Source organism: Coturnix japonica, chromosome 9, assembly GCF_054131305.1.
Source record: "Coturnix japonica strain WE chromosome 9, WE-NBRP24, whole genome shotgun sequence".
Taxonomy (NCBI): Eukaryota; Metazoa; Chordata; class Aves; order Galliformes; family Phasianidae; genus Coturnix; species Coturnix japonica.
In genome coordinates, this window is record NC_140671.1 from 28,525,916 (window position 1) to 28,551,357 (window position 25,442).

At 46.1% G+C, this 25,442-nt stretch overlaps 2 protein-coding genes across 8 annotated transcripts in view; one reads left to right on the plus strand and one right to left on the minus strand.

Annotated features, from left to right (window-relative positions):
* Positions 1–2,911, plus strand: part of CLSTN1 (calsyntenin 1) — a 30,862-nt gene extending 27,951 nt beyond the window's left edge. For all 4 annotated transcript variants that reach the window (XM_015882645.3, XM_015882647.3, XM_015882646.3 and 1 more), the window contains one exon: positions 283–2,911. In XM_015882645.3, the coding sequence (XP_015738131.2) occupies positions 283–474 (192 nt within the window). In that variant the 3' untranslated portion in view covers positions 475–2,911. The remainder of the gene's footprint in view (positions 1–282) is intronic.
* A 137-nt stretch (positions 2,912–3,048) lies between these two features.
* On the minus strand, positions 3,049–25,272 carry PIK3CD (phosphatidylinositol-4,5-bisphosphate 3-kinase catalytic subunit delta). 4 transcript variants are annotated; one of them, XR_014931841.1, is made up of 25 exons: positions 25,142–25,219; positions 24,283–24,432; positions 20,692–20,855; positions 19,260–19,488; positions 18,772–19,001; positions 17,946–18,125; positions 17,482–17,631; positions 17,092–17,181; positions 16,523–16,744; positions 13,638–13,734; positions 13,106–13,236; positions 12,176–12,235; positions 11,818–11,985; positions 11,319–11,440; positions 11,011–11,154; positions 10,654–10,753; positions 9,618–9,796; positions 9,263–9,372; positions 8,759–8,837; positions 8,060–8,227; positions 7,519–7,642; positions 6,366–6,511; positions 5,949–6,081; positions 5,293–5,687; positions 3,049–4,189 (listed from the first exon to the last, which is right to left on the minus strand). XR_014931841.1 is itself a non-coding variant. In XM_085509022.1 (24 exons), the coding sequence occupies exons 3-24, from the start codon at positions 20,830–20,832 to the stop codon at positions 5,550–5,552; spliced, it is 3,141 nt and encodes a 1,046-aa protein (XP_085365148.1). In that variant the 5' UTR covers positions 20,833–20,855; positions 24,283–24,432; positions 25,142–25,219; the 3' UTR covers positions 3,049–5,549. The 4 variants fall into 4 exon arrangements, 2 of the variants coding, with proteins under 2 accessions (XP_085365148.1, XP_015738130.2); XM_085509022.1 differs by having other exon boundaries at positions 3,049–5,687; XM_015882644.3 differs by lacking the exon at positions 24,283–24,432 and having other exon boundaries at positions 3,049–5,687; positions 25,142–25,272.
* Positions 25,273–25,442: the final 170 nt, after the last annotated feature.

The window sequence follows — 25,442 nt, forward strand, 5'->3', positions numbered from 1 at the left end:
ATCATACCAAAAGATCCCTTTCTGGTAGAATTGGAAGTACTGGATTGTACTCAAGAGTGAGTTTGCTTAGAGTGACAGGACTGGTGGGAATGATGCAGAACCAGAACTAGTTTAATGAGCTTGCTTAACTTTTTATTTGCTAGTTGCCTAATTACTGCTGAACTTTTAAAAATATAATAAATTAATAGCTCTTTCTCAATAAGAGTACCTTGTGCTCAAATTGACAAGAATTAAAGGAATTATGGCCAGAATGGTATGAGCAGCTGATTTCTGTCTTAACAGACTTACGAGGATCAGCACAGCAGTGAAGAAGAGGAGGAAGAGGAAGAGGAAAGCGAAGATGGAGAAGAGGATGACATCACTAGTGCAGAGTCTGAAAGCAGTGAGGAAGAGGAAGGCGAGCAGGAGGAGGACCAACAGAATGTTAATAGACAGCAACAGCTGGAATGGGATGACTCTACCCTCAGTTATTGATTCTAGCTGTTCCCTTTGTCTTTGTTTCTGCTCTAGAAGACTCCACTGTAATACACTCCATTGTTCCCAAGGATTCATGGTGTTTAAAAAAAAAAAATCATTCTGGCCAGTAGATTCAACCAACACACCCCAGTGTTTGTGTTCTGTCAGCTTGTTCCTGGTGCTGTTTCTAGAGTTGTAGTTAGCACCTCTTTTCCCTCAGCCATGCCTCAGTGACTGGATTTTTTTACACTATGTGAGGAACCACCTTGCACTTTTTCGTCATGTCATCTCAGCTGAGTGACTGCAGATCTGTAGCCATTGCACATGAATTTCTGAACTTCTCTTTTTTTTTTGCTCTGTGAAACAATTCCAGCTTTGTTCCTTTTTGTCCTTCTGAAAGATGCAAAGATTTGCTTGTTGACAAAGGGTAAAGCTGCTCATTTCAGCCTGTTGATTTCTTTTAATTTTTTTCCCAAGTTAGTGCATGTGTAAAGTGGCAGAATGAGGTTAATATGTAGAAGATTAACAGACTTTTTAATATTTTGTAAATATATCGGAATTATGTAATTATGTCATTTGTGGTAGTGAAAACAGGGATTGGGGTTTAAAACATGCTAAAGTACAAAAAAAATCATGAAGCATGAAATAATACAAGTCTCATACTGCTGCAGCAGGAGCACGGGCACAGTTATCTAGTGTAGATGTGTCAGTAATGCAGTGTCCTTGGCCTTGACTGCCGTGTTCACTCATGCCCCGCTCTGGTTTTTCTTTTTTTATTTGATCTCCAATTTCCTTTATATTGCAGAGGGAACAGACAAGCTTGTGAGAAACTGTAAAGGCTTTTAGGAACTTCTGCAGAGGTTCGACTGCCCTGCCTAACAGTTTGTTGGCTCGTTTTCTTGTTGTTTTGTCATTTATTTTTTAAATTTTCCAGTGAAGTTTTAGCAGAAGCACTGTTTTAAGTTATTGGGAGAAGAACACTACGTGGATGGTGGGCAGATCAGGCTGTGGTGTGCTGCCACAGCACCTGCTTACAGCGAGGCCGCCTGTGGTGCAGCGATGGGTCTGTTGGCGTTGCTGGTAGGGTGTATTTTGTTTAGTTGGTTGGTTGTCCCACTGGTAACTGAAGCTGGAAAGCCTGTGACCTGTGTACCTGCACCCCTGGGCTACCAGTCTACATAGATGGGTATTGAGGGTTTTTTTTAACTGTTCAGTTTTTCTCATTTGGGAATGGGAGGATTTGGGGCATAGCTGATACCATTCTATTAATGCACTCCTGCTCATTCCCTGTAGCTCCTTGTACAGTAACTTGGACTGTTGGTGTATTAAGCCTTTGTTTACATTTAGTAATTGTGTTTTCCTGCTGGTGAAACTATAGAATAAATTATCCAACCAGAAAACCTTGGGAATCACATTAATACTATTCCAAGTTATGGCTGATTTTGGTTGTTTCCAATGAAAGTTTGAACTTGGAATTGCAAAGGACTTTTTTTAAAAGACTGAAAGGTACGAAAAGTAAGTTATGACCCCATGGTGGAGAGTGCTCGTTGTCTGTAAGGCAGGACTTGTCTGTTTAACTTTATTTGTCCTATGCAGAGCCTGGAGTAATGAATACCTGCTTACTTGATTTGTTTTTTTTTATGTTTGGAAGTGGATTAAAGAGTAACTTGTTTTGCTTGTAACAGGAAAATAGGACTCCGTTCACTCCTCAGCACGGTAAGCAAAGTTCCATTCTTTATTTTGTATGTGATCTGCCCATGTTCCAGGTGCACACAGCCCAACTCACAGCAGGCTCAGTAGTGGCCAGCAGTACCAGCAGGGAAATGCTGCACTGGATAAGCCTGCTAGAGGAGCAAACCAAGTGGTGGGAAAGGAATGGGAGGAGAAGGGTCATAACTCAAAAAGGTAAAGGTTGGTCTGGATGTTTATAGTTTTGATTTTCAGAACAGATCTCTTCTCTAGCACGCATCTCACCTCCTGATGTTTGTAATGGGATCTAATGGTGGGTTTTACCTGGGGGTAACAGACTTGACTCTGTGGAGTGCCTTTTACAATACTAGATGGACCTGGAAGCAGGAGGGAGAACCCACCCAACGAGCTTACTGTTTTTTGTGTTGGTTTTTTTTAATGTAAAATTTTAGATTTCTAAAATGGGGAAATGGTTTTGACTACTTACGTGGTAATATAACTGCTAGTTTTAAGTTAACTGGGAAACTTTTAACTTATGTCTGACAGTTGTCTTGTGTTAATGTGTAGAAGACTTATCCTTCCATATACTGTCACTGTAGCTGCTGTATTTTAGACTAAAGCTGATCATGAGTTAATGGTAATACTGAGAGGTTGTGAACGTCCTGATGCAGTTAGTAGCCACTGTGGGTATAACTCTTCAGATGCATATATTGGTAAAGGGTCAGTTTGGAAAGTCTATAAGCTACAATAAATTTCTGGTTCTAAAGGTTGCTTGTATTTATTTCTTCCTGAATGGAATAGGATTGAATCACATCACCCTAACTGTGTATTTGTTGGACTAGAAGTAGAGTTTGGTTTTATTATTGTTGACCTCTATCACATGGAAGAGCACTGGGGCATCCATTGGTGTGCAATTTAATCCTCTTTTATTTATTTACAAAACACGTACCTGGAGCAACTGAGAAGTGAAACATGTAAACACGATCTTGTTACAGAACCACGGCTTGGCTTAAAAAAATACTTTTCTTTTTCAAAGGCAACAGAATAAGAACAATCAGTTTATACAGAGTTAAAATCACAAAAAAAACCATCTCTGAATAAATAGAAGGGAGGATCACGGAGCCTATTTATAAAGCAGAAGATACTTATTTACAGTGAAACATAAGACCTTTGAAAATGATTTAAGTTTTCATCTTCGGTGCAGTTCAACTTGCTGGGAAGCATCAGGTGAGCTGTTGTGTAAAGCTGGAGCCAGCAGCTCTTTGCTGCCCAGTGCAGCCATTCAAGATGCTGTCCCAGGGGTGTACAAGGGAGGAAATCCACTCCATGACTCATCAACATTTTTACTGCTTGGAGGGAAGTCAGCTTTGTTGATGGCGTAACCGAGCTGTAAAACTGTGCTGAATTGAGACACCTTTGGAATGGCTCAGCTCTAGCAATTGATGCTGATACAGCTTTGTTTTATTGCACTTTTACAATGGAAGGACAGATGACAGGAGCCACTGCTGCTTTGTACTTCTGTAAGCAGGAAGGAACCGCTGTGAGCCTGTGATCAAAGTACCTGAGCGCACCCAGGGAACCTGCAAGGTAAGACTGCCTTGCTGCAGTATGACACGGGATCCAGGCTTCCCTGCTTACAGCAGTGTAAGATAACTGTGTTTATGTTTATGGTTTTGTAGTATGTTTTTTCCTCCCATGAGATTACTGTGGTTGCGCTGCCTCTCAGTTTGCTTGTGGCCTAATATTCCTGCACACTGTCTGCACCGTGAGTTAATTCAATAAGGAAACAGCAATGATGATAGCACCTCTTGAGGAATGTGATGATGTGAAGAACACAGGGAATGGAAGGGAAGCACAGCAGGGAACTGCTAAAGGAAGCAGATACTAAACAGACTACTTATCTTCCAGCATGACCCATAGGCTGCAGCCTGTTTGATGCACCTCAGTTTGCTCATGGGAGGCAATGAGGGACAGCAGTGGCTCCTGTTCATCTGTCCCTGTGCAACACCAGTGCTCAGAACTGCCCACCAGGTGAGGACATTGGCTGGAGACAAAAACATGACACAGGAGAAGAAATACATTAATGGCACCTTGTGGGAGAGGGGACAGATTCTCCTTGGTAAAGAGACAGAGGCAGCTGTGACAACAGGAGAAGGATGGAGCAGTTTGTCCAGTGTAGGTACCAGCACAGATGACTGCACCTTGCTCTGTGGCTGAACTCCCCACTCACAGTCTTTGCACCCAGCTGTAATAGCAAACAGGGCTGTGTACCTTAGCTGAGAGCATATGGCTGAAGAGAGGAGGGAACAAACTTCAGATGAACTGAGATGCAATTTTTCAGTACTAAACCCACTCATCTGGCACGCCTCTATCTTTAAACAGGAAACTAGACTGGCCAAATAACTTTACTTAAGCACCGAGTGGTACCATCTATCCCATCTGACACTGGGTTACAGTGTTGTATCCCAGTAAGTACATAAGTGCAGGCCAGTGCCCTCCATCTATGCATCAGAGGGAAACCAGGTGGCAAAGAAGCTGTAACACCCCACCATGAGGTATGAACAGCACCCAGTGGTATGTTGGCACAATGCAATTTTAATGTTTTCAGGCTTAAAAACAGAACAAATGCAGAAACCAAGAAACTGGCTGGGTTTAACCTAAGGTCTGCTTTAAGGAAGCAAACAAATGTACCTAACTCAACTTAGGCCAACCCAAGCACCTCATCTTGAGGCATGAGATTTTAGGCAGCATTTCAAAGCTCTCTGGTCTCTGCAACAGAGACAGTGATGTGATAGTATGGATTTATTTACTTTTTTTCAATTCTATCACAATGCAGAATAAAAAGTTTGTACAAGTTGGTTTCAGAGGAGATTTAGGCTGACCTACCTTGATATACACTGAAAATGGGTAGGACTGATCACGTAGTGAGTTAAAGCCTGAGCTGTAATGGTAGAGGCCTTCAGCAGCCGTGCTATAAGAGCTACAGCAGAGTATCTGTTCAGTGTTTAGCTGAATTGTCAAGAAAATAAAAATAGACATATTAGCACACTTACTGACTTCAAAGTGTATTCAAACTGCCTGAACTCTTCCATTAGAAGATGTATTTGAAACTTAACAAGTTGTTAAGGATATGGCGCAACTACCTACCTTTCACTGCTGGCAGTAATTTGATTGCCTTGTGCCTCTCCCTTGTCACACACAGATCTAGTGCAGGCATGAATTGGGTGCTGATGGCAGTCCAACACCTCTCAGTGATGCAGAAAGGTGCGATCTCTGGGACCACAGGTGAGGGATCTGAACACGGCAACATTCATCAGTCTTATAAAACCAGTCTACAATGGTTGGATTCAGTGCAAGTGGTTGTACATTCTCTTGGATCAAGTGTGCAGGCTGACTCCATGGCTCTACTGTCTGTTATCTTTGGATACGTTATGTGCCAGCCAGTTCACTTTGGTTTTCCAGCTCTCTCGGAGGGCTTCGTTAAACTTGAGTCTGAAGTGTTTTAGTGCCTCTTCATCCGTTTTACCAAGAGCGAGGGAATCCTGAAGGTAAGAGGCAGAATTCAGTGTATCCTCATTCAAAGTACAGCTGTGCCATCAACTGCTGAACTACCCAAATATTTACTTAAGAAATTAAGTATTGAAAAATGCCCTAAATAGGAGACAAATAGCCATTAATTGTTTTAAACAGTTTCAGAGTCGCACACCATGGACATTTACTCATTTTTCGCTGTTCGGGTGCTTCAAAGAATCTTCCACCCTGATCTACACAAAGTTTCCAGCCAAAAGCTCTGCTCTTCTTACCTTCAGGTACTGAATGTCCTTAGAGCAGCTGAGCTCTGGCAGGCCAGCAGCTTTCATCAGTGCAAAGAGGTGCAGGAAGAGAGGACCGTGGCGCCTCAGGATCATGTAGGCTTTTTCACAGTAACCCCTGAATCTGTTCAGAAAGGAAGATGAGGCACCAGTCCCTTGTGAAAGCCCTCTGTACCCCAAACACTGAGCATCACAAGGCAACAGTGTGCAGAATTATGTTTGCTACCACATCCCAAATGCTTCCAAAATGAGTAATGAGAACCTTACGTTCATTTTATACTAACTTCTGTATTCCAGAGTGGTTGTTATTCTGCTCTGTACATAGCTCTAATGGTGGAAATAGTGGAAGTAACTTCAGAGAATTCAGACCTTAAAAAGCTTACACCAAATTAAACTGCCAGCACTTACCTTTCAAACTTCTCACTGTTGTTGGTTTTTCCTTGCTGGATGACGTGCACAAAATCATAGGTTAAGATGAAAGGAACTCGTTCTCTATTAATACCAAATTTGGTCTTGAAGTTCCCCAAAAAGTGACCAAAATCAATATGGAACAGCTGGAAATAAGGAAGAAAAAAATTGTTTAATTGTGTTATTAGAGGTACCTGCCTCTACAGGACTTGGGATAGCTGAACAAAACGTTTTGGTTCTTTTTAATGCTGTCTTATCCCTGCAGTGCAGTCTGCAGTCCTGGACTCCATGTGAAAATAAGGTCTGTTTTGAAGCTGCAACCAAACGTTACTCCTGCAGGTATGGCTTCCCCCAGAAAACAAACAAAAACTATAAAGCAAGTGAAGCATTCTCATCACCAGTGCCATGATGGGAAGGAAGGGCACAGCACAATCATGTACCGTTTGCAGAGCTGCTGTAAAAATATGTATACAAACCCCAAGTCTGCATAAAGCAGAGAATCAGCTCCCCCATGTGGACAAATAGCTGAGCAGCCCTGCATTGAAGAAAGCTCTGTAAGCTTTTTCCTCAGCGCTGTTTTTTATATTGCCAGAAGAGGAAATCCTCGATAAGGGCTGCTGCCAATCATTGCCCAGGAGGGGAGGTCACTGTCTGGTTAGGGAATGACACAATAGCTCTGCATTTCTTGTAGTGTCAGTGTGAAATTAAAATCACATTGATCACATGCAACCAAAGTCTTTTTCTTAATAAAGCTATAAAAATCTTGGACAAATAACTGAGGCTCTTAGTGAGCAACTACCAGCAGTCTGTAGTTCTGCTGAAACCAAGTAAATCTTCAGCCTGCTGAGTATACACAGCTCAGGTTGTATCTGCAAATGATTTTCAGTCTGGGGCTGCAATTTCAAATAACAGCAGCCAAATAAGAGATTACTGTGACGGCTGGTGGCAGTGACACCTGCTTAGAGAACAGTATTCAAATTCTGAAGCTGTATTTACCCTCTTTGTGATGGAAGCTATTGAGAATATTTGTCCAGTCCACCTCTGTTGGAAGCTGCACCCCTTGGCAGTAGAGCTGCACTGGGATGTTTCCATCCATTGCTAAGCAGCTTTCATTCACCTATTCCAGTACTTGAGCAGCAGTGAAGCCCCATACCTGCCCAGTTTCCCGGATCATGATGTTGTCACTGTGCCGGTCACCGATCCCCAGCACATACGTTGCCACGCAGTACCCAGCACAGGAAAGAGTGAACTCCTCTATAGCTTGTTCTAAAGCATCACTAAGGAGGAAAAGATGAAAAGGGAATTTTACTTTGAAGACCAGTAGTTCACAGCTGGAAAGGCTGGTTTTAAAGGTTCTCCCCCACCCCGCAGACCTGCAGAAGGTCAGAATTACATGCCTGAATTACTTTCTGTAGCACTTTCCAGTCAGTGCAGCCATCCGTGCTACACAAGAAGCAGCTGGAGTAAAAACTATCCATAATTGGAGAGGTCAGGGTAATAATTCTGTCCCCAATCTCAACTGAACTAGTCCATATTAACTCAGATCCTCTCTGCTGGTTGCAGAGCTGCCAGGGATCTCACAGGGCAGGTTGGAAACACACATAACTGAAGGATAACATTGAGGAAAGCAGAAGCAGCTTGTCTCTCACTGGAAGGAAGCAGAGCAGCACTGAGTAAAAGCTAAGCCCACATACCCTGGGTTCTTGGACTTCAACCAGTTTAGCAGTGCGTCCTTGTTGAAGGCTGCGGTGGCGGCCATGTTGCTCTTGTTCAGCTGGATGTTAGCGATGGTATCAGAATGCATGACTACTTCTATCAGCCCAGTCTTGTCTCCTGTGGAGAGGCAGCCATAAGGAGTCATCCTGCAGAGACGAAAGAAACCCTTCTGCTGAAACCTCGCCTGCAATTGGGACATCTTGATTTTCCAGCTTTCGCCTATCTGCCATATCAAGAGCAAATTGGTATAGAAAAACTGTCCTTTGGCCTAAGCTTCAAATTGGAACCAAGCAAAATCCTGCAGTTCTTCAGTGTGTTGAGCCAGCAGATGGAACTACATCACTGAGCACCCAACCACCTTCACCTCCTGTGCTTCAGAAGGGCAAAGGCAGCTGGGATGGAGGATCTTCCTTCTGGCAGCTTGTCTAAGCCAACTACCAAGCACTGATTTATTCTTCTGTCTTAAACTTCTCCCTCACAGTACATTTAGTTGGGAATTCCCGGTGTCCCAGCTCTTCCTCCCCCCTTCTCACTATATTTCTACTCCTCAGCACCTTCAAACCTGACCATCTCAGAATACTGACAGACCTGACAGAGACAAAAGCAGCTTGCAAGCAAAACAGTTGTACCCACACGACCGATCATTGCAGCCAGACATCTGTAAGCACATTACTCACCTCAGGTCCAGGCCCTCCTGCTTCCACAGGACATCCATCAGCTGGATCATCTGCAGAGTCAGCATGTCCTGACGAAGATCTACGCAGCATTACAAAGGAAGAAAGGTTCATTAATACCTCCCTATTTTCTCCTCCTGTTCTTTTGCAGGCTAAACTTGTTCTGCCCATGCAGCAGGATGCCAGAAGGGCCTTTGCCACCTCTGTCTTGCAAGCAAGGAATGTCTTCACAGTCGAATAATGTAGTACCAGTAAAGCTACTGCTATTCCTGAGTTGATCTATCTAATGGAGATAAACACTGCTTCACTTTGCCACCGCTCTGACCAAGTTTCTGAGCAAGCGAAATACAGACCAGAATTTACTGCACCTCCAGCCTGTCAAAAACCTCCAACACTCTGACAGTGCTTGTTGACACCACGTATTAATGGTCCATCTTAGGCCCATTCACCACCATAAGCACCTGAGACCATAATGCCCAGAAAGCACATCCTTAAAGAAAGACTCACCATCTCCATTCTTGAAAATGATACCCACTCCACCTCCACCTGTCTCTTCATTATTAAAAACAATCCATAAGGGTTTCATTTTGGAATCCATAAACGTGCACTGATCCACACTAAAGGAAACAAAAATACTATCAGTGTTTCTACCTATTAGAAAGCTTTGCATCTAAGCTGCAGTTTCAACAGCATCCAGAATTGCTAACAGACAGAGACAGCATGAAAATGGAAAGTCTAAGAGCTGAGAACCAACTGCTGTGAAGAAAGAGGGCCTCAGTGTAACCAGAAACCTGGCTCTACTGCTGAGCAAAACCTGCAGCACAGGAGGAGGATGAGATGTAGCTGTATTTATATGACTTACCAAACTTCAGTGAGGATAATGCTGGGGTTCAGAGGGGACTGGAGGTGGGAAAGTGCTTCTAGGTAAGTTTCCTGCTTCATGCACACATGCATCATCTCCTTGGCTTGAGGCTTGGTGGCCTTCGGAGAACTCAATTTAACAAACTCATTCAGAGCTTTCATCTTGCTGAGTGCTTCTCCCTGCAAAGAAATGGATGAATAGAGTAGGGTTAATAGATAGGAAATGCCCGAAGAAAGTGCAAGAATTAGAAAAATCCGCTGTGAAATGCAGCAATTGCCTTCATCTCTTATTTGCTCCTCAGCGTGTGGCAGGTTCACGAATTGCAACAGAACAAATTGAAACTTTCTGCCTTAGAGAAGTTCCTAATCGATTATGGGTATTTTGCTGAGTACAAATGCATTGCAAGGTAATGACTACAGTCCTAAAGACCGGGAATAATGAACAGTGTCAAGCACCAGAGGAAGATGTGAGGTGCACTGGCTACAAGCATAAGGATGAGTTCCATAGCCCCTGGCCCATAGCACTGCTGGGCAGTTCTGGTTATCCAAAAGCACCGCTCCATCCTGACAACAGACACAGCATTAGTTTGTGGGCACATCTCAGCTCTGACTTCACGTATGCCCCATGTCTGAAGCAGCTACTGTGATCCTGGCAAATAAACTTTAGAGTCAGTAATGAACAGGATTACCTCCACATGGCAACTGAAGGAAAGAACGCACTGCTCCAAACCAGGCAGTGAATTTTAATGACACTCTACTAAATGGCAATTCATTCCACTCATCTATAAAAGCAGCCTGAGCAATTCAAGCCGTCCTGGCCACATCTTGCAGTCTGGGACATGTGGGGGTGAGTAAGAGATGAGCAAAGTCACACGTGATGAGGAACTCCAGGCTCTTTAATAGGATATGCCAAAAACAATATAGCGGCTGCAAGGCTCCTTCTGTATCACTGACAACATTAAATTGGAAAATCTAAGAGCTGAGAACCAGCTCCAAGCAACAGGGATGACAACCTTATAGCTAAAAGCAATTCTTACCTGTTTCATCAAAACCTTCATATGGTGGGTGCTGCCTCTGCAATACGCTTCCAGGATCAAGCCAAACCTCAAGGCAACTGCAGGGACGTGCATTTCTGACCTAGAGGAAGGAGGGAGGTTAAAGCAAACCTGACTACCACAGCAAGTGCCAGCACAAAGTGTGTATGTGTGCAGTGAGGTTGTAGGAGATGTCAGCTGATATTTAGATTCTATGCAGTAGAGAGAATAAATAGATGAATACCCTGGCAACCAGGTGTGCCGAAATGCTTGCTATCTCATTTCACAGTGCAATGGGGAATTCAGTAAACCCCGGTCCCACTCGATTATTAAGCAACAGCCCAAAACATCTGCTCTTACCTGAGGTGCCAGAACAGGAAGTGGCCGATCTTACGGTTGGATAGTGCCCTGTCCAGCAGGAACTTGGTTAATTCACAGTCTAAGTAGGATTCATACTTGAGCACCTGGACAAGCTGCAGCAGATACTGGAACAATTCATGATCTCTGTGGACAGAAAGGAAGAATAAAAGATAACCTCATCTGTACTGTAACGATTGTGCTTACATGACAGCACAGGAAAGACTGCCAGCCTCATTCATGGTCCTCCTCCACAGCCCTGAGCACACACAGAAAGGGGGCTCTGCCAGTCCCTCGTGGTGAGCACTTACGTCAGTTTCTTTAAGGAGTTGATAGCAAAGGAGCCAACATAACGATCAGGGAAGCTAAAATCCAACAGCTCCAAGGCATTCAGGACAGGCAGCTCTGGCCAGGTCTGAAGCAGGGAAATCATCTGTAATAAAGAAAAAAAGTAAAAATTATTGCTGGAAGAACAGATCCTTTGTGAGGTGGGAATCCATCCTAGTCACTACAGATGCCTCAGAGTCGGTTTGCAGACATCACATCGAATACCAGCCTCTGGAAGAAGCACTGTTCTGTAGCATAATAGTGTAGACTGGAAGGGGACCTTTAGAGGTTCCTGTTAAAGCTCTGGCAGTGAGGATGGATGGACACTGCCACTAACTGATAAGTTCTCAGTGCAAAAGATTTGCTGACCACCTGCAGTAGGTTGTGGCTGGTCTCTCACCATCTAATTCAGATCCTATTTCTGGCTGTGAAATCAAACAATTCATCAAAGATGTGTCCTGCTGCCAACTCCAGTATCCTCACCTGGGCCACATCTTCATGCTTGTTCCATTTGGTGATGGTAAGGAGCTTTGCCAAAGCTTGTGGATATTGGTCACGGATATCGTATCTCATCTTCCACACCAGATCTTTCTCATGCTCATAGAGCTCAGTGTGGCTCCTCCGCTCCAGTATTTCCTTCAGTTGCAGCTTCTGCTTGTGGGAATCACAGCAAAGAGCATACAGAGGGCTCAGCCTCAACCCAAAGGGCTTGTTCAGCCCAGAGAGATGCAGTAACAGTGGGGTAGAGTGAAAAATGCTGGTTGGGGGTAAGATGGAGATACGACTTGAATCTAAGAATGGAGGCCTGCACACAGCAGAAAAGCTGATGCCAGAGACTCACCTCCTCTGGATCTTCTGGTGCAGAGCGGGGTAGTTCTCCATTCCTCCCCAACTCCAGCAGCTGGAACACAAATAGAAAGAGAAAGGCTCATTTCCTCTGCACTTCCAGCCTGCTGTCATTTCACACATATATGCTGCATTAGAGACTTGCCACCTCCAAAGAAGGGAATCGCCCCATACACAGCCCTGATGTAGGAAGTACACTCAGTGGGACCCTCTTCTCAGAAGTGAAACCCAACTTCACATGATGCCCCTTTCCCCAGCAGTGACGAGAATCAAGTGATGAGTCCTTCCTCCCAAGAAAATCACATCTACACATCCACATGGTCCATGCACGGAGTGCTGGCCCACTAAACTCCATGTTAACAGGAACCACTCTAGGTTCCTACAATGGCGTGTGCTTTCCAAACAGCCAATGCTGCCCAAGGAACCTCGCGTGCTAGCAATCTGTTAGAGCTGCTGAGCCAGAACACGCATCACGGATGAGTCCCTGGCAGAGGGATCTCCTTCCTTTCCTGCAACAGGCACATTTCTTCCTCCACTTTAAAAGTGTGGCCAGCTGTAGTGACAGATGGAAAACTCTCATACCACACAGCATATTACTATTCTGTGCTGAAAGGCAGGGAGCTCTTTCACTCATTTTCCCCTTATTCTTCTTCCATTCTATAGAGCCCAGCGCTGCCTGCATTTCAAGGCAACTCAATTAAATCCATTTGCAGCAAGTGCCCATGGATGAGAGCAGTCTTACCTTAGGAATTCAGAGCGTGCAAAGCTATTCACTCAAAGATCCGTTACAAGTTAACAGAAAAGGTCATTTTTCCTACTTTCTATCAATTAATCAAGTTTGTTTGTATCTGGTCTCTGCAGACAGTTGTCCAAGTGTGTGCTCCTGCACTAAAAAGCCTCTCAAGAAAACATCTGTGTTCCCTACCTGCTCAAATGATGGATAATACACAGGATGCGATGCAGCGTTGGGGAAGCAGATGACCAAGGCTGCTGCACTTTCTGTGTTGGGGTTGCATTGCACTGTGCCCATGGGGTTCAGAAGTTCACCCTTCTCATCTGAAAAGCAAAGTACATCAATCCATAAACCCGAATCTTCTGAAGCTTTGGTCCAGAAAGCAGAGCACAGGAACTGCCTCCAGCTGTCACTGGTCACTGCCTGGCCCTGAGCAGCTCACTTCATTTTCCCAACCTCTGAGCACTGAAGTATAAGTGGCATCCTTAGGACATGAGCAGCCTCTTAAGTCATATGTGCAATGCCAGGTAAAACAAGGCCATCACTTTGGCATCACTATAATACGGAGCTGTAAGGGTACTGGAACTGCTAGCACAGAGTTAATGCAGCACCAGTATGTTACTCCTGCAACCTATTGGACAGCAATGGAGAACGCAGGGCAGATCCCATCTCTGTGGCAGGAGCTAGAGACAGAAACACACAGCAGCATTAGCTCCTGACATACCTGGGAAGGAAGACCACATATGCAAGCAGCACTCCCCTGTTTTCAGCTGGTCCTTATAATCAAAGAGCATGACATTCACCCAGGCAATGGGGCAGTCCTGGAAAGCAAAGGAAAAAGCTTATGTGAGTGCTGTATTTGCAAAACTGAGGGAAGAAAAGAGCAGAAAAAGAATATGGGATATCCCTATGCAAAGCAAATCCCCCACAGCAACAAGGACTAAAAAGTTTTATTATCTCCTTACTTTCCTCCAAGTCTGCAAATTGCAGAGTGCATCTGATAAAGGGAAGAAAAACTGTTGTCTCCTTTGTGCAATAATGAACACTACCTACCTACAGATAACAAACTTTATGCTGCCAGTCCCAACCCGACCCTTTCACCCTCCTCCCAACAACAAGAAACAAAACACCACCACCCCACCAAACTAAACAAACAAAAATACCAACACCCAGAAGCCCAAGCCCAGCTCAGTCACACAAACCAGTCTCATGTGGGAGGTGCAGGACTCCAGCAAGTAAAGTGACTGGGACATGGCCAAGAAAGAGAAACCAACTCCCTGCCACCAGAGCAAACAGACGCGTCCACAAGTGACCTAAGATTTCCTGTGCTCAGGTTCCCCAAATGGAACAGTTTACTTCATGTAACAGCTTAGCAAAACCAGCCCTTTCATTTGGCTGCTCAGAAAACAAGGCTTGAGTGTAAACCAGAACACAGACTGACTTGCAAAGACCAAGTTTTAGTGAGACACACACAAACTGGGTGACATTTGAACGGATTCACATGGAGGCATCTTGTTCTACCCAGATATTCCAGAGAATACATCAGGCTCCCCCACAAGATGCACCAAACTCAGTGGAGTGAGTTGTGTCAGCAGTTTTCCTTAATGAAACAAAATGAATCACTTCCAAGCGGCCTCTCACAAACCTCTGGTGTTGATTTGATTAAACTAAATCATCATCTGCAAAATCCTATTTGAGACATCAGCTTTCAGATCTCGGGGAAAAGCCAAACACGACACCACCAGCAATAACCTTGTCTAACAGACTGTGTGACATCAAACCACAGCACAGAGCCTGCCAAAAAAGCAAGGCGAGATTTTTGGTGGATAAAGTCCAGCAAAGAAACGATTCAGCATCGTAAGGACAGAAATATCTCCTGCATGACCTACAGAAACACTGAAAGCCAACCAGTGACATTAAAGCTCTGACTCATCCCAGCCAGTCTGCAGGCTCGCCTGTTTTTGTGATAATAAATGATTTAGTCCCACCTATCTGCTCTGCACAGTCCACACCGACAAACAACATGCATGTACGTAACCTCTGAGTACTTAAAGCAAAGCAAGCAAAAAGATACTTAATCTAATAAAAATCAGGCTGCACTTCGACTGGAACCTCCTGTTACCAATGGTTCTAAATGAGATCTGGGCACCCTGCTCAGAGCTGCAGCCCAAACGTGTCATCAGCTGCCCTGCCGCAAAGCTCAGCTCCAGCAAATACCACGACTCTACAAGAAAAGCTCATCAGAATGCACCAGTTTTCCCCAATACAGAACACACACCAACTACTCCTCTTAACAACCAACCCAGCTAACTGAGCTGGTCTTGTTTTATCAATCAGAGCAGCAACATTTCCTTCTGACTGTCTCGAAACTGAGAATTGCTCCTATGTGACCACAAAAATGCAGCCTGTGGATGACTGAGACATTCTGTTCAAGGCAGACCTCCAGCAGGAGCTGCAGTGCTGCTGTTCTTCAGGTGTTTTATAAGAAAGCAAACCAACACACAAAAAGAAAACAATGTCGAGGTGAAAAGGTTGGTCCTGGTCTTAGCCTTGAGATGCTTCCAGTCTGAAACCTCCAATCTGGAAACCAGTCCATGCAAGTAGGACTCATGGGTCACCTGCTGCTCCCCAGATAGAAATGCAGTGTAACACTGAGAGCCTGACTGATGTCAACACAATGAAGCTCAGCAAACCTGCCAGCCGTGAAGAGGAGCTGCAAGAACCGAGACAATAAAATCTTCCATGATTGCATTTGTCAGTCCCTCATTTCTCTGCACTCTAGAGAAGTTAACATGACTAAATCCTCTGCTTAAAGCATGGCAACTGTGCTAAAATGGCTGCAAAAACACTCATTTACAAAGGAATAGATGCATTTGTTACTCACAAAGAAAACTCACAAGCAAAAACCTAGAGGTATCATGCTTACTTAAGGTATGACACTGGGAAACCAGCAATTCCATTCCACTTAGATCTTCTCTCACTGAATTATTTCTATTAACGGGTAAGAAGTTTTGAAATAGAGGCAAAGAAAGCAAGAAATATCACCACCTCTCTGGTTCAGAAGCTCAGCACAAGAGCTTCCAAAGTGCTGTGACACTTTCCATCTGCAGTTTGCAGCACCTGGACAACAGCCTTCAAACCCTACACTTTTCTTGTACCTCACCTAGAGCTCTGCTGCAACCAGTGCTTATGTTGCTCATGTTCTTCCCCATTCTTATCTGTTAATTTGCTCCATGGAGACTTGCATAAAAGACCTTTCTAATAAAAGAGGATACAGCATAGAGTAAGGCTTTAACCTCGTCTGCAAAACAGGGAAGTTGTGGAACTGCAAAACAGCAAAACTAACAAGCAATTCCTCTTTGCATGCATTCTGATGTTGAGTATGTTTCTTAATAGCCTTTCTGAAGAAGAAATTACAGTTAAAACATCCTTCCCTATGGGCAGCCACTCCTCAGCTTCCTGTTCCTGCAGAGGAAGTTACTGGTGATCATTCTGTAAGCTCTTTTATTCACAAAGTCATCTGAAATCAACGGACACTTGGCTCAGAACGGTGTCCTGTGTCCTGCAGTTCTGGCCGGCCCAGCTCAGCCTCACACTGGTTTTACTTACAGCTTTCTTGGACTTCTTCTTGGTGGAACGTGCTTTCTTTGCCTTCTCGATGACAGCGTAGAGTGCAAAGCAGAGCCGTGCCATACGAGGAAGATCACAGATGTTAATATCAAAATCCAGCCTCTGCTTCCACACTGGCTCTGAACACACGTTCACTTCAGAGCTTGACACCGTTTTGCACAGCATCTCATTGCCATGAAAGAGACCTGCCTGCACCACCAGCTGCGGGGAGAAGAAATAAGAGAATACCATGAATCCACAAGGACTCGACCTGTCTGCCAAAACCCGACAAGAAGCAGAATGGAGCAGGGAATCCACTCCTGAAAATAGGATGCCCCTCTCCTGTTTTCTTTCCTCTGGTCTACTAAGCCCTTTAATATCCAGTTTTACTCCACCTTATTAAGAGTGCTGTAATCTTTTACTTAATGTAAATTTGCAAAAGCACTGCAAAAGGCTTGGGGAATTAATGGTAAGAATACAGGTTTCCTCACCACACACAAACAAGACAGATGCAACTGGGAAAGCAAAAAAGCCAAAACAAAACAAAAACTGAGAACTGCAATACCTACCTTCATTCTCTCATCTGCATTGACCTTGCTGCCTTGCACCAGCTCGATGTAGAAAGGCTGCTCCAAGGACCAGAGAGAACCATAGTTTGGCTAGAAGAAGGAAAGGGTTCTGATTAGAAATAAGTGCAAAGGCTTCTTAAGCCAGCATCAGTCCTCATCACATGCTTTCAACACCAACACAAATGAGCACTGCACTGCAGGTGAGCAGTATTCTGACAACTAGAGCAGGTATGGAGGGATCTGGAAAGCTGACTGGAACCCCCAGCCCTTAAACCCAGGAAAATAACCTGCCCCAAGAGAGTGGGGAGAACCAGCTGCCGTTCCAAGACCTATATTAGCACCTCCATTAGCGTATTGGTTAACAGGGACTCAGTCATTGTGTCCCTTTACCTTTTTCTTAGGGAGTGGAGGAGGCTTCACTGCCATCTTTGGGGGGTTGGCGATACTGTTGACCTGCTCATCTCTCATAGCAATGATAGTGGATGAGTGTACCATAGTCAGGTGGGGCGTTAAGCCTCGGTGCAGGCAGCTGCGAATGTACTGCGAAGAGAGGAGAGAGTCAGCATGGATGAAACAGAGCCAGGCAGGCATGAGAAGTCAAGCAAATCAGAACTGCTGAAGCAGAAACAGTGACAAGAAATTATGGAAAGGACACAGCAACAACCAAAATTCCATTTTAATGCACTTCTTCTTGTTTTTATAAACCAACATCTCCCTGATCTCACATTGCCATAGCCAAGAATGTGACCTGCCTTGCACTTGACATTCCATCAGCTGACCCATCAACCACCCTCCCACTAAAATGAGTACAAGGGGGAACAGGGTCTTTTATCAAAGCAAGACAAAAGGCTCACCTGGAACTGGTACAGGGGGTAATTCCCATAGAGATATTCATATTTCCCATTCACCTGCAGTGTGTAGTCCTCTGGGTTCTCCATTGTCTCATGGCGGAAGACAGTAGCTTGCTTCTTGACAGCATAGCTCATTAATGTGATGGGGAACTCATTTGGGGAGATCTGGAAAGTGAAGCTCTCCTACAACCCCAACAACACAGCATGGACTGTCAAATACCAGCAAAGAGCTGAAATCAGCACAAGCAGCAGCAATAGCTCAGCTGGGAGGTAACAAGATTCCTGTTACTGACAATAAAGGAAAGGATAGGGAGGCCAAATTATCCACACACACACACACCCCCACCAGCTCCCTAAGCAAATAAGTAGAGATGTTTGTCAAACTGGGCAAGAATATATTTCAGCAGTGCAAGCACAGGGCTAGCAAAGTGATAACATTAAGTCCAGTACAAACACGGTCACTAGTACATGCAGCTGGTAGTTACTGAAAACTAAACTAAAATCTTCCTACTGCTGTTCCACCAGCAAGCAGACAGCGGCTGGGGTCATCATGCTCAAGCTATTCTCCTAGTAGCCCCTGATTCATGCCCAGGCACAGCATGCAAAACTCACATTACTGAAGGCAGCAGGCAAGAACAGGGCCCCATAGGCATCACAGACCAATGCCTGCAAGCAGTCTATGCTGAGCTGGCTTCTGTGCTTCTATCTGGCCCATAAGCAAAAACCTTCCCATCATGTGTGCATACAGCAACTTCAGTCACCAGCCAACTGGTACCCAGGGGAAAACACAAACAGGTTAAACAATGCCACAGAAAAACTGGTGCTTTACCCCGCCAGACTGAAACTTGACGTTGACAAAAATGTTCTTGACGGGTGTGTGCGAGAGTCCAGCTCCAAGGCCTTTGGCCATGGGCTCAAGCTGCAAGGGAAAGTTGTACTCCATCCAAGCTGCCCAGCTGAGCTGCTGCCGCTTTGCTGCTCTCTCCTCACAGAACTGGCACATTTTGGTGCGGAAATCATTCACCTCTGGATCCTGCACAGAGTCAAACTCGTGCAAACCTGTGTGGAGGTGAAGGGAAAAAAGATGAAATAAGCACTGAGACATCACTCTGACAGAAGGAAAAGCTGCACTTCTTGTGTTTCCATACACACTATCCCCTTACTACAAGCAGTATAGAGAAGCCTTGCTTAGTTCATCTACCACATCAGCAAGATTTCATTGCTATTCCATGAGTAACAATGCCATCCAGGACAGTGGCGCACATCACCCAGCAGCCCTGACACGCTGCTGCTGAGACCAGTGATGAGGGAACTGACCTTTCCCAATGAGCAGGCTGATTTGGGAGTTAATAAGCTTCTTGACTCTGTCGCCTTCTCGAGCCACAAGCCGCAGTACGGGCAGGAAGGGCTGGATGTCACAAAGGCGTCGCTGCTCATCCTCCAGCTCTTGCTGTTCAGCTGTCTGGTTGATGCAGGTGAAGACGTAGGCCTCGGGATCACTGAGCATATGGTAGAGTGGCTCATACTGAGCGTGCTTCCACACCACCTGGGACAGAACAACAGGACAGTGAAACTACTGCCATTACCAGAACCTCATCTTCCTCCTTCTGCCATCCCACAGACTCCTCCACCTTCATACAGCATCCCTGCACCTGCAACCACAGGCTGTATTTTAAGCCAAGTCCGGCAACTCCAACCCCTGCTGAAGATCTGGGTAATAAATCTGGGTAGATTTATTTGCAAGTGCCTTTAACCGACTCACTTTTGTTTTCTGTGCTTGGCATTTGTTTCAGGCACGGCAAATCACTTCACCTCAGTATTTAAGTGACTCCCATGGAATACCTGGCAGTGAGTACCTGCTGACTGAGATCCTTGTTGACATTCCACTCCTTTACTCCCTTCCTAAGCACATGCTGTAGAAGAAGCAGCCCTGCAGCCCATGGGCCTCCAGCTGACCCAGTAAAACACAGGCTCGCAACTTAACAGCTGGAACCAATCAGCTCCACTTGCCTTTTATTTATTTATTTACTTTTTTTGGGCCTGAAAACTGCAGTATGAGAAAACCAGGAATAATCTGGCACCGTGCTTCTGTCCCTTGTGATCTGTGACTCATCTAGGCCAGGTTGCTGCTGCAGAGAAAACCTTTTCCATTCTACTTTCCCTCACTCTCCCCTAACCCCACTTTCAGCCCAGGGAAATAAGAAAGTATCATTTCTTCAACGCGTGGTTTTGCAACAGCATTTCATTCCTCAAATTAAATCCTTTCTGTCACTTCTCAGTTTTCACTGTTTGGTTTCTGTGATGCAAGAGATGGCAGCGCCGGCACCTTGAACACTGAGTCCAGCACCTGAACTTGTCTATTTGGAGTGACTTCTCTTCCTTGAATCCTCATAGACAAGAACAGTGCTAAAGAAAGATCCATTGTTGGACTGGCTGAGGGAAGCAGCAATCAAAAATGCAGCCCAAGCCTTGTGCTGCCAGCTCATGTCTGCACTCATCCCATAGTCACTCAAAAACTAATTCACACCTCAGTGCCCAGTGAATAAAGCCCAGCACCATTGGCAGCACCATCAGCACCCTGTTGCTGTCAGACTCAGCAGTTAGATGTGCATTTAGTGGGTTGCAGAGGCTTTCCCAAGAAGCTGTCTCAGCAATGCATTAGACATTAGACCCCACACAGCTCCTCACACACTCCCAAGAACAGACTCTTTGTTGCAGGAAACTGCAGTTGAGTGACCAAGGCTGTTACCTGCTTGATGGCGCCCAAGCTGGCATTGCAGGGCACGGAGAGATTCAAGTATATGCCTGTTGGCAGCAGAAAGTCCACCTGGATGTTTTGGTTTTCCCCCTTGGACCAGAATTCCATAGGGCAGTAAATGCCCGGGGGCATCCTGCTCACTGCTTAGCTTCAACCTGCAAGAAAAGAGAATAAAAACTTCCAGTCCAGAGCCTTTAAGCCACAGGAATACTTTTGTTACAGAGGTGCTGCTGGTTCTGAGTCTGCACACATCATCCTCAAAACTAAACCAAATCGTATTCCACTGCGAAACGCACCTCTGTAAGTATAGGAAAAGTGAAATCCAAGGCCAAGGCAACCACAGTAAGTTTGTTAATTCCATCTGCATCCATTCACTTCCCACTTGCAGGTACAAACACGGATAAACACACACACAAATGACTGAAACTAAAGGTGTTCAGCAGAGGCCCATCGTATGGCTTCTCTCCTAAAGACACAATGTAAAGTCAGAGGAACCCTCAAGCTCCATCCATTTGCCTGCACACAGAATACTATAGCAATATTAAACCCCATTTTATCCAACTCTTTGCTAGTTCTACATTCATCCCTGTGCATTCCCTGAGCAATTCTGACAGTCCCTTATCTTCAGTCTATGAAAGCGAGTACTAGAAGTGCTAACTTCACTGCTTCAAACATGGCTTTGCAACTGTCAGCTGGTGTCCAAACTTAGACACCAAGCAACACGCTGCCCAAGATTTGGGTCTCCCAAATCATGAAGTACTGCTGGCAGCTTTTTGTGAGCCAGCCCCATGCTTCAGCATGACAAGGAGCCCAGCATCTTATCTGCAGCGCCTGGGAGCACAGCACTTCCCCACCAGCAGTGAGGTAAGGATTCCCAGAAACAAGAGCTATGTTTTATCTGTCCTGCTTCCTCAGCACACATGCTGTATCACACAGAGACCGGATACCGAGACCACAAAACCACCCATGTGCCTTAAAAGGGAGGGAAGTTAAGGGGGGCGGAGGCAAGATCTACAAGCTTGAATAAAGCAAAACAAGCTTGCCCAGTCCTCTGCTCATTAACAACAAAACCAGCAAGTGTGTACAATATCTGCTGCCTCAGCCCAATAGTAACAAAAGCAGCAAACTGCCATTGCCCTGCTGACAACCAGAGACAGAAGGCAATAATCACAATAATGGCCAAAGCTGCTTCGTGCTGAGGATTTCTGCCCAATGCAACTTCCCATTAGACATGAAGCACCATGCCCACGGCAGCAGCATTACAAGGCCAAGATCCAGTCACTCAGGGCCTTGTCTTTCCAAAGACATCACACAGATATCTCGGGATGCACAGGGATTTTACCAGCAGAAGATGAGGTGGATGCTCCAAAGGAATGCTGAGTTGCAATGAAACTCAAATCTCTGCAGAGTGTAACAGACACACATGAAATCACCTGGTTGGTATTGAACAAGCCAGCAGCCAACATAAAACACTTGAACGCATCTCCTGTCAAACATGTATGAAGTACAGCTCTGGTGTTTACAACATATAACTGCTATTGAAAGAGGGGGTAGGGGGGAAGCAACAAGCCATCAGATGCCAAAGGGAGCAGTGTCCCACCAACCTCGGTGAGGCTGCTGCCTTACACAGGCACGGAAGCTGAACGCCTACAAGCAGATGACAGAATTACTAAACCCCGGGACTACAAAAAATACCTTTCAAGTTTATAAGAAATGAGTGGTGCAGAGCTTACAGGTGATGGGTGCAGTGTGGGAGACAGCAGGAAACTGCTTTCATTGCGGGCATCAACTGCAGGGGGAGGAGACCATGGGAAATTCTACGTGCACACACACACACACGTGCTGGGCAGGGTTTGAGCATACAATCAACACACGTAGCAGAGCTGAACCAACCCTGTGTTCTCACAGATGCAGTCAATGAATCTTCTGAAGGTGTCTAAGCTCAGGCTTGGTTTTTTGGTGGCGGTCATGGGGTAAAATACTGCAGGCTGTGGGGAAAGGCAACTTATTTGAGCACTGATGGGCAAAAGTAAACTATGGGTTTCCCTTAAAGAACAGACTGGTAAAGCTCCCAGAGCATGTCAGCATGGCCCCGGGGTGTGCAAGTCACAGCTGAGCCCTGCTGGAAACTTTAAGCATAATGGGAGGTAGGATGGGAGCACTGGGGGGCTGCCTGGTAGGGCCAGCTGGATACCCACATGCAAGTGGCAGTCACCAGATTAATGGGACAGAAAAAACATGCTGAACCTGCTTAACCTTACCCTAATGTAATCACACCCAGGATGAGGATGCAACCAATAGATGCGCATGGTGTGGGACCGGCCTTAGCAGCCCTGCTTGCTGGTAAGCACTGACAACCTGTCTGTCCATTCATCTGAGAACAAACACACATGGTAAAAGGTGCCAGAAACACCGGCTTGTTTGCAGAGGTGTAAGAGCTGCTGTGCTGCCCCATTCAAGGCAGCAACTCAGAGTAGGGACAGTGTTGCACCTTCAGCACAGACTTGAGTTGCAGCACAGCTCTGCCTCTTCCAACACATACACACAAACTGGGACTCGGACCACGATCACAGCAGGAAAAATAAACCAGCAGCCCTTGAGAAGATGAAGAGAAGCATGTGAGCACTCCTCACCACCTGAAGTTAATGCTTTCCTATGCCCAGGGTTCATTTCCTCAAACCATAACCCAGACTGTTATAACTTCTATTTGGTTTACCATAATAAGCCTCCCATCAGTTTTTGCTTTACAGATTGATCCTGCCTCACAACTCCATCACTGATCCATGACCTCTCAGTGGTACTTCGCTGTTCCTCCGGTTCCACAGTTGTGCTGTTTTTATGATGCCTTTTATTAGAGATTTCTGAGCCCCTGATTAATCACCTCAATTCATTACTTTGCATACACAAACATTAGGCTGAATCACATCTATAACGGAATCTGTTCAGGATAAAAGGGCAAGGGATGGAATCATGCACCCCAATGTTTCAGGCCTCTGAGCATCCCCTTCCCACAAAACAAAGCACCATTTACAGAGCACAGTCAGCACCTTCAGTGTACAGGGATGTCAGCAGAGAACAACCTTCCCATAGTGCAGGCTACTCTATCTACACGAAGCATACGGGGAGCAGGCCTCCAATAACTGCTAGATCCAAGGAATCTCTTGGCTTGTGCCCTTCCCTTTCTGAAACAAACACACCCACACTTTGAGCATTTACAATGCTCAGCGCCTGCCTTACACACACACGTGCCCATCAAGCAGGCTCACAAAGAAAAGTAACGGGAAGCAGAATTACACTAATGCAATCCAAACTGGAGTTAACCTCGTTTGTGTGCAGGACCGATGATGAAAGGGGTTGTCAGTAAGGAGAGAGATAGGAAAGCACAATGTATACAGGGTGATAACAACAGGCTGCAGTTCAGCGGGCTCCCAGCTGCACAGCAACTCAGCAAAGAGAAGCAGAGAGATATATCCATCACTCAGGCTCAGCAGGACCTCCAACCCAACCCAAGGAATAGCCAGAGGGAGGGAGAGAGCAGCGCTGGTAAAGCAGCTCAAGAGAAACAGAAACACAAAGCCATACCTCGTCTGGAAGGAAAGCAGCACTGCTAGAGAGAGGCAGAGGAATGGGAAAGCACCTAAGGGGGCCAGAGCCCTGCTGGAAACTTTAAGCAGCTTTTTAGGCAAGTCAAAGTCAACCGGCTCCGTTTACAGTTGTTGTCTGAGGAAGCATCTAGTGGAAAACAGCGCATTTAGCGGTTAAAGCAAGAGTTCAAAACCCGACAGCTCGTAAAGTTCCATTCCCAACCCCGACGGTCGTTTGATGCGTGACTTTGAACAACCGACTCCTCTGCGTTTCGGTTCTCTCACGTGCACAGGAGGACCTCGCTAAGGATGCTGCAGGGCTGTGCTGTGCTGCAGGGCTGTGCTGCTACCGCCTGCACGGGCACAGTCCGGGGGATGGAGGAAGCCGCGATAACGAGAGCTGCCTGCTGAAATTAGCCTGTTCGCAGCCGACAACACCAGACACCCAGATGCATCTCGCAGACACAAACAAGCCGCATGTTGCTACTGACCCTCGAGAGCCACACATCCAACTCCACACCGCAGGGCTCCCAAGGGAGCAGAGAGCCGGCGGGGGGCACGGCACACACAGCGGGTACCGACGGACCGGACCCGCAGGGCTGCAAGACGAGGCCGGGCCAGGCACCACCATCGAGGTGATGATGGTTGTTAGAGCTCAGCCCGCACAGCCCGAACATACCGCATCCTCGTCAACCAGAACCGCTTTTCCTCGGGATCTGCACGGGATGCCGGGGCACAGCGCTCCATTCCCCGCGGGGAACGCAGCCAGACGGGGCCAAACATCCCCAGACCGAGGCGCCCGGATGGGGTTGAAGCGACCCCCACACGCCGCCCCATGATCCCCCCACCCCACTCACCTGCTCCGCACGCCGGTGCCCGCCGGGCTCCCGGCCCAGCCCGGCCCCGATGCCGGCGGGCGGTTCCGCCCCGCCCCGAGCTCAGGCACCGTCTGCAAAGCGCCGCCCGCTCCGCTCCGTCGGGCACCGTCTACAAAAGGCGCAACACGGAGACGCGATGCCCGCAGCCAGAAGGGTTTATTAAGCACATCAGCTCCGCTCTGTGACTCCTTACGCCTTCAGCAGCAGTTCGGTACCCAAAGAGCATCTGCTCATTTGGGAGATGGCACCTATTGCTGCGGGGCAGACGGCAGCGCTCCAG

Bases quoted from the DNA above. Each gene is read 5' to 3' on its own strand.
- PIK3CD (XM_015882644.3), bottom strand. From the start codon at position 20,832: ATGCCCCCGGGCATTTACTGCCCTATGGAATTCTGGTCCAAGGGGGAA. The intron at 17,182-17,481 runs GTAAAGGGACAC...TCCTTCTTCTAG, and splicing joins CTCCACTCCCTAAGAAAAAG to CCAAACTATGGTTCTCTCTG. The intron at 8,228-8,758 runs GTGAGTAATGTG...TCGTCTCTGCAG, and splicing joins CAGGAGGGCCTGGACCTGAG to GATGACTCCTTATGGCTGCC.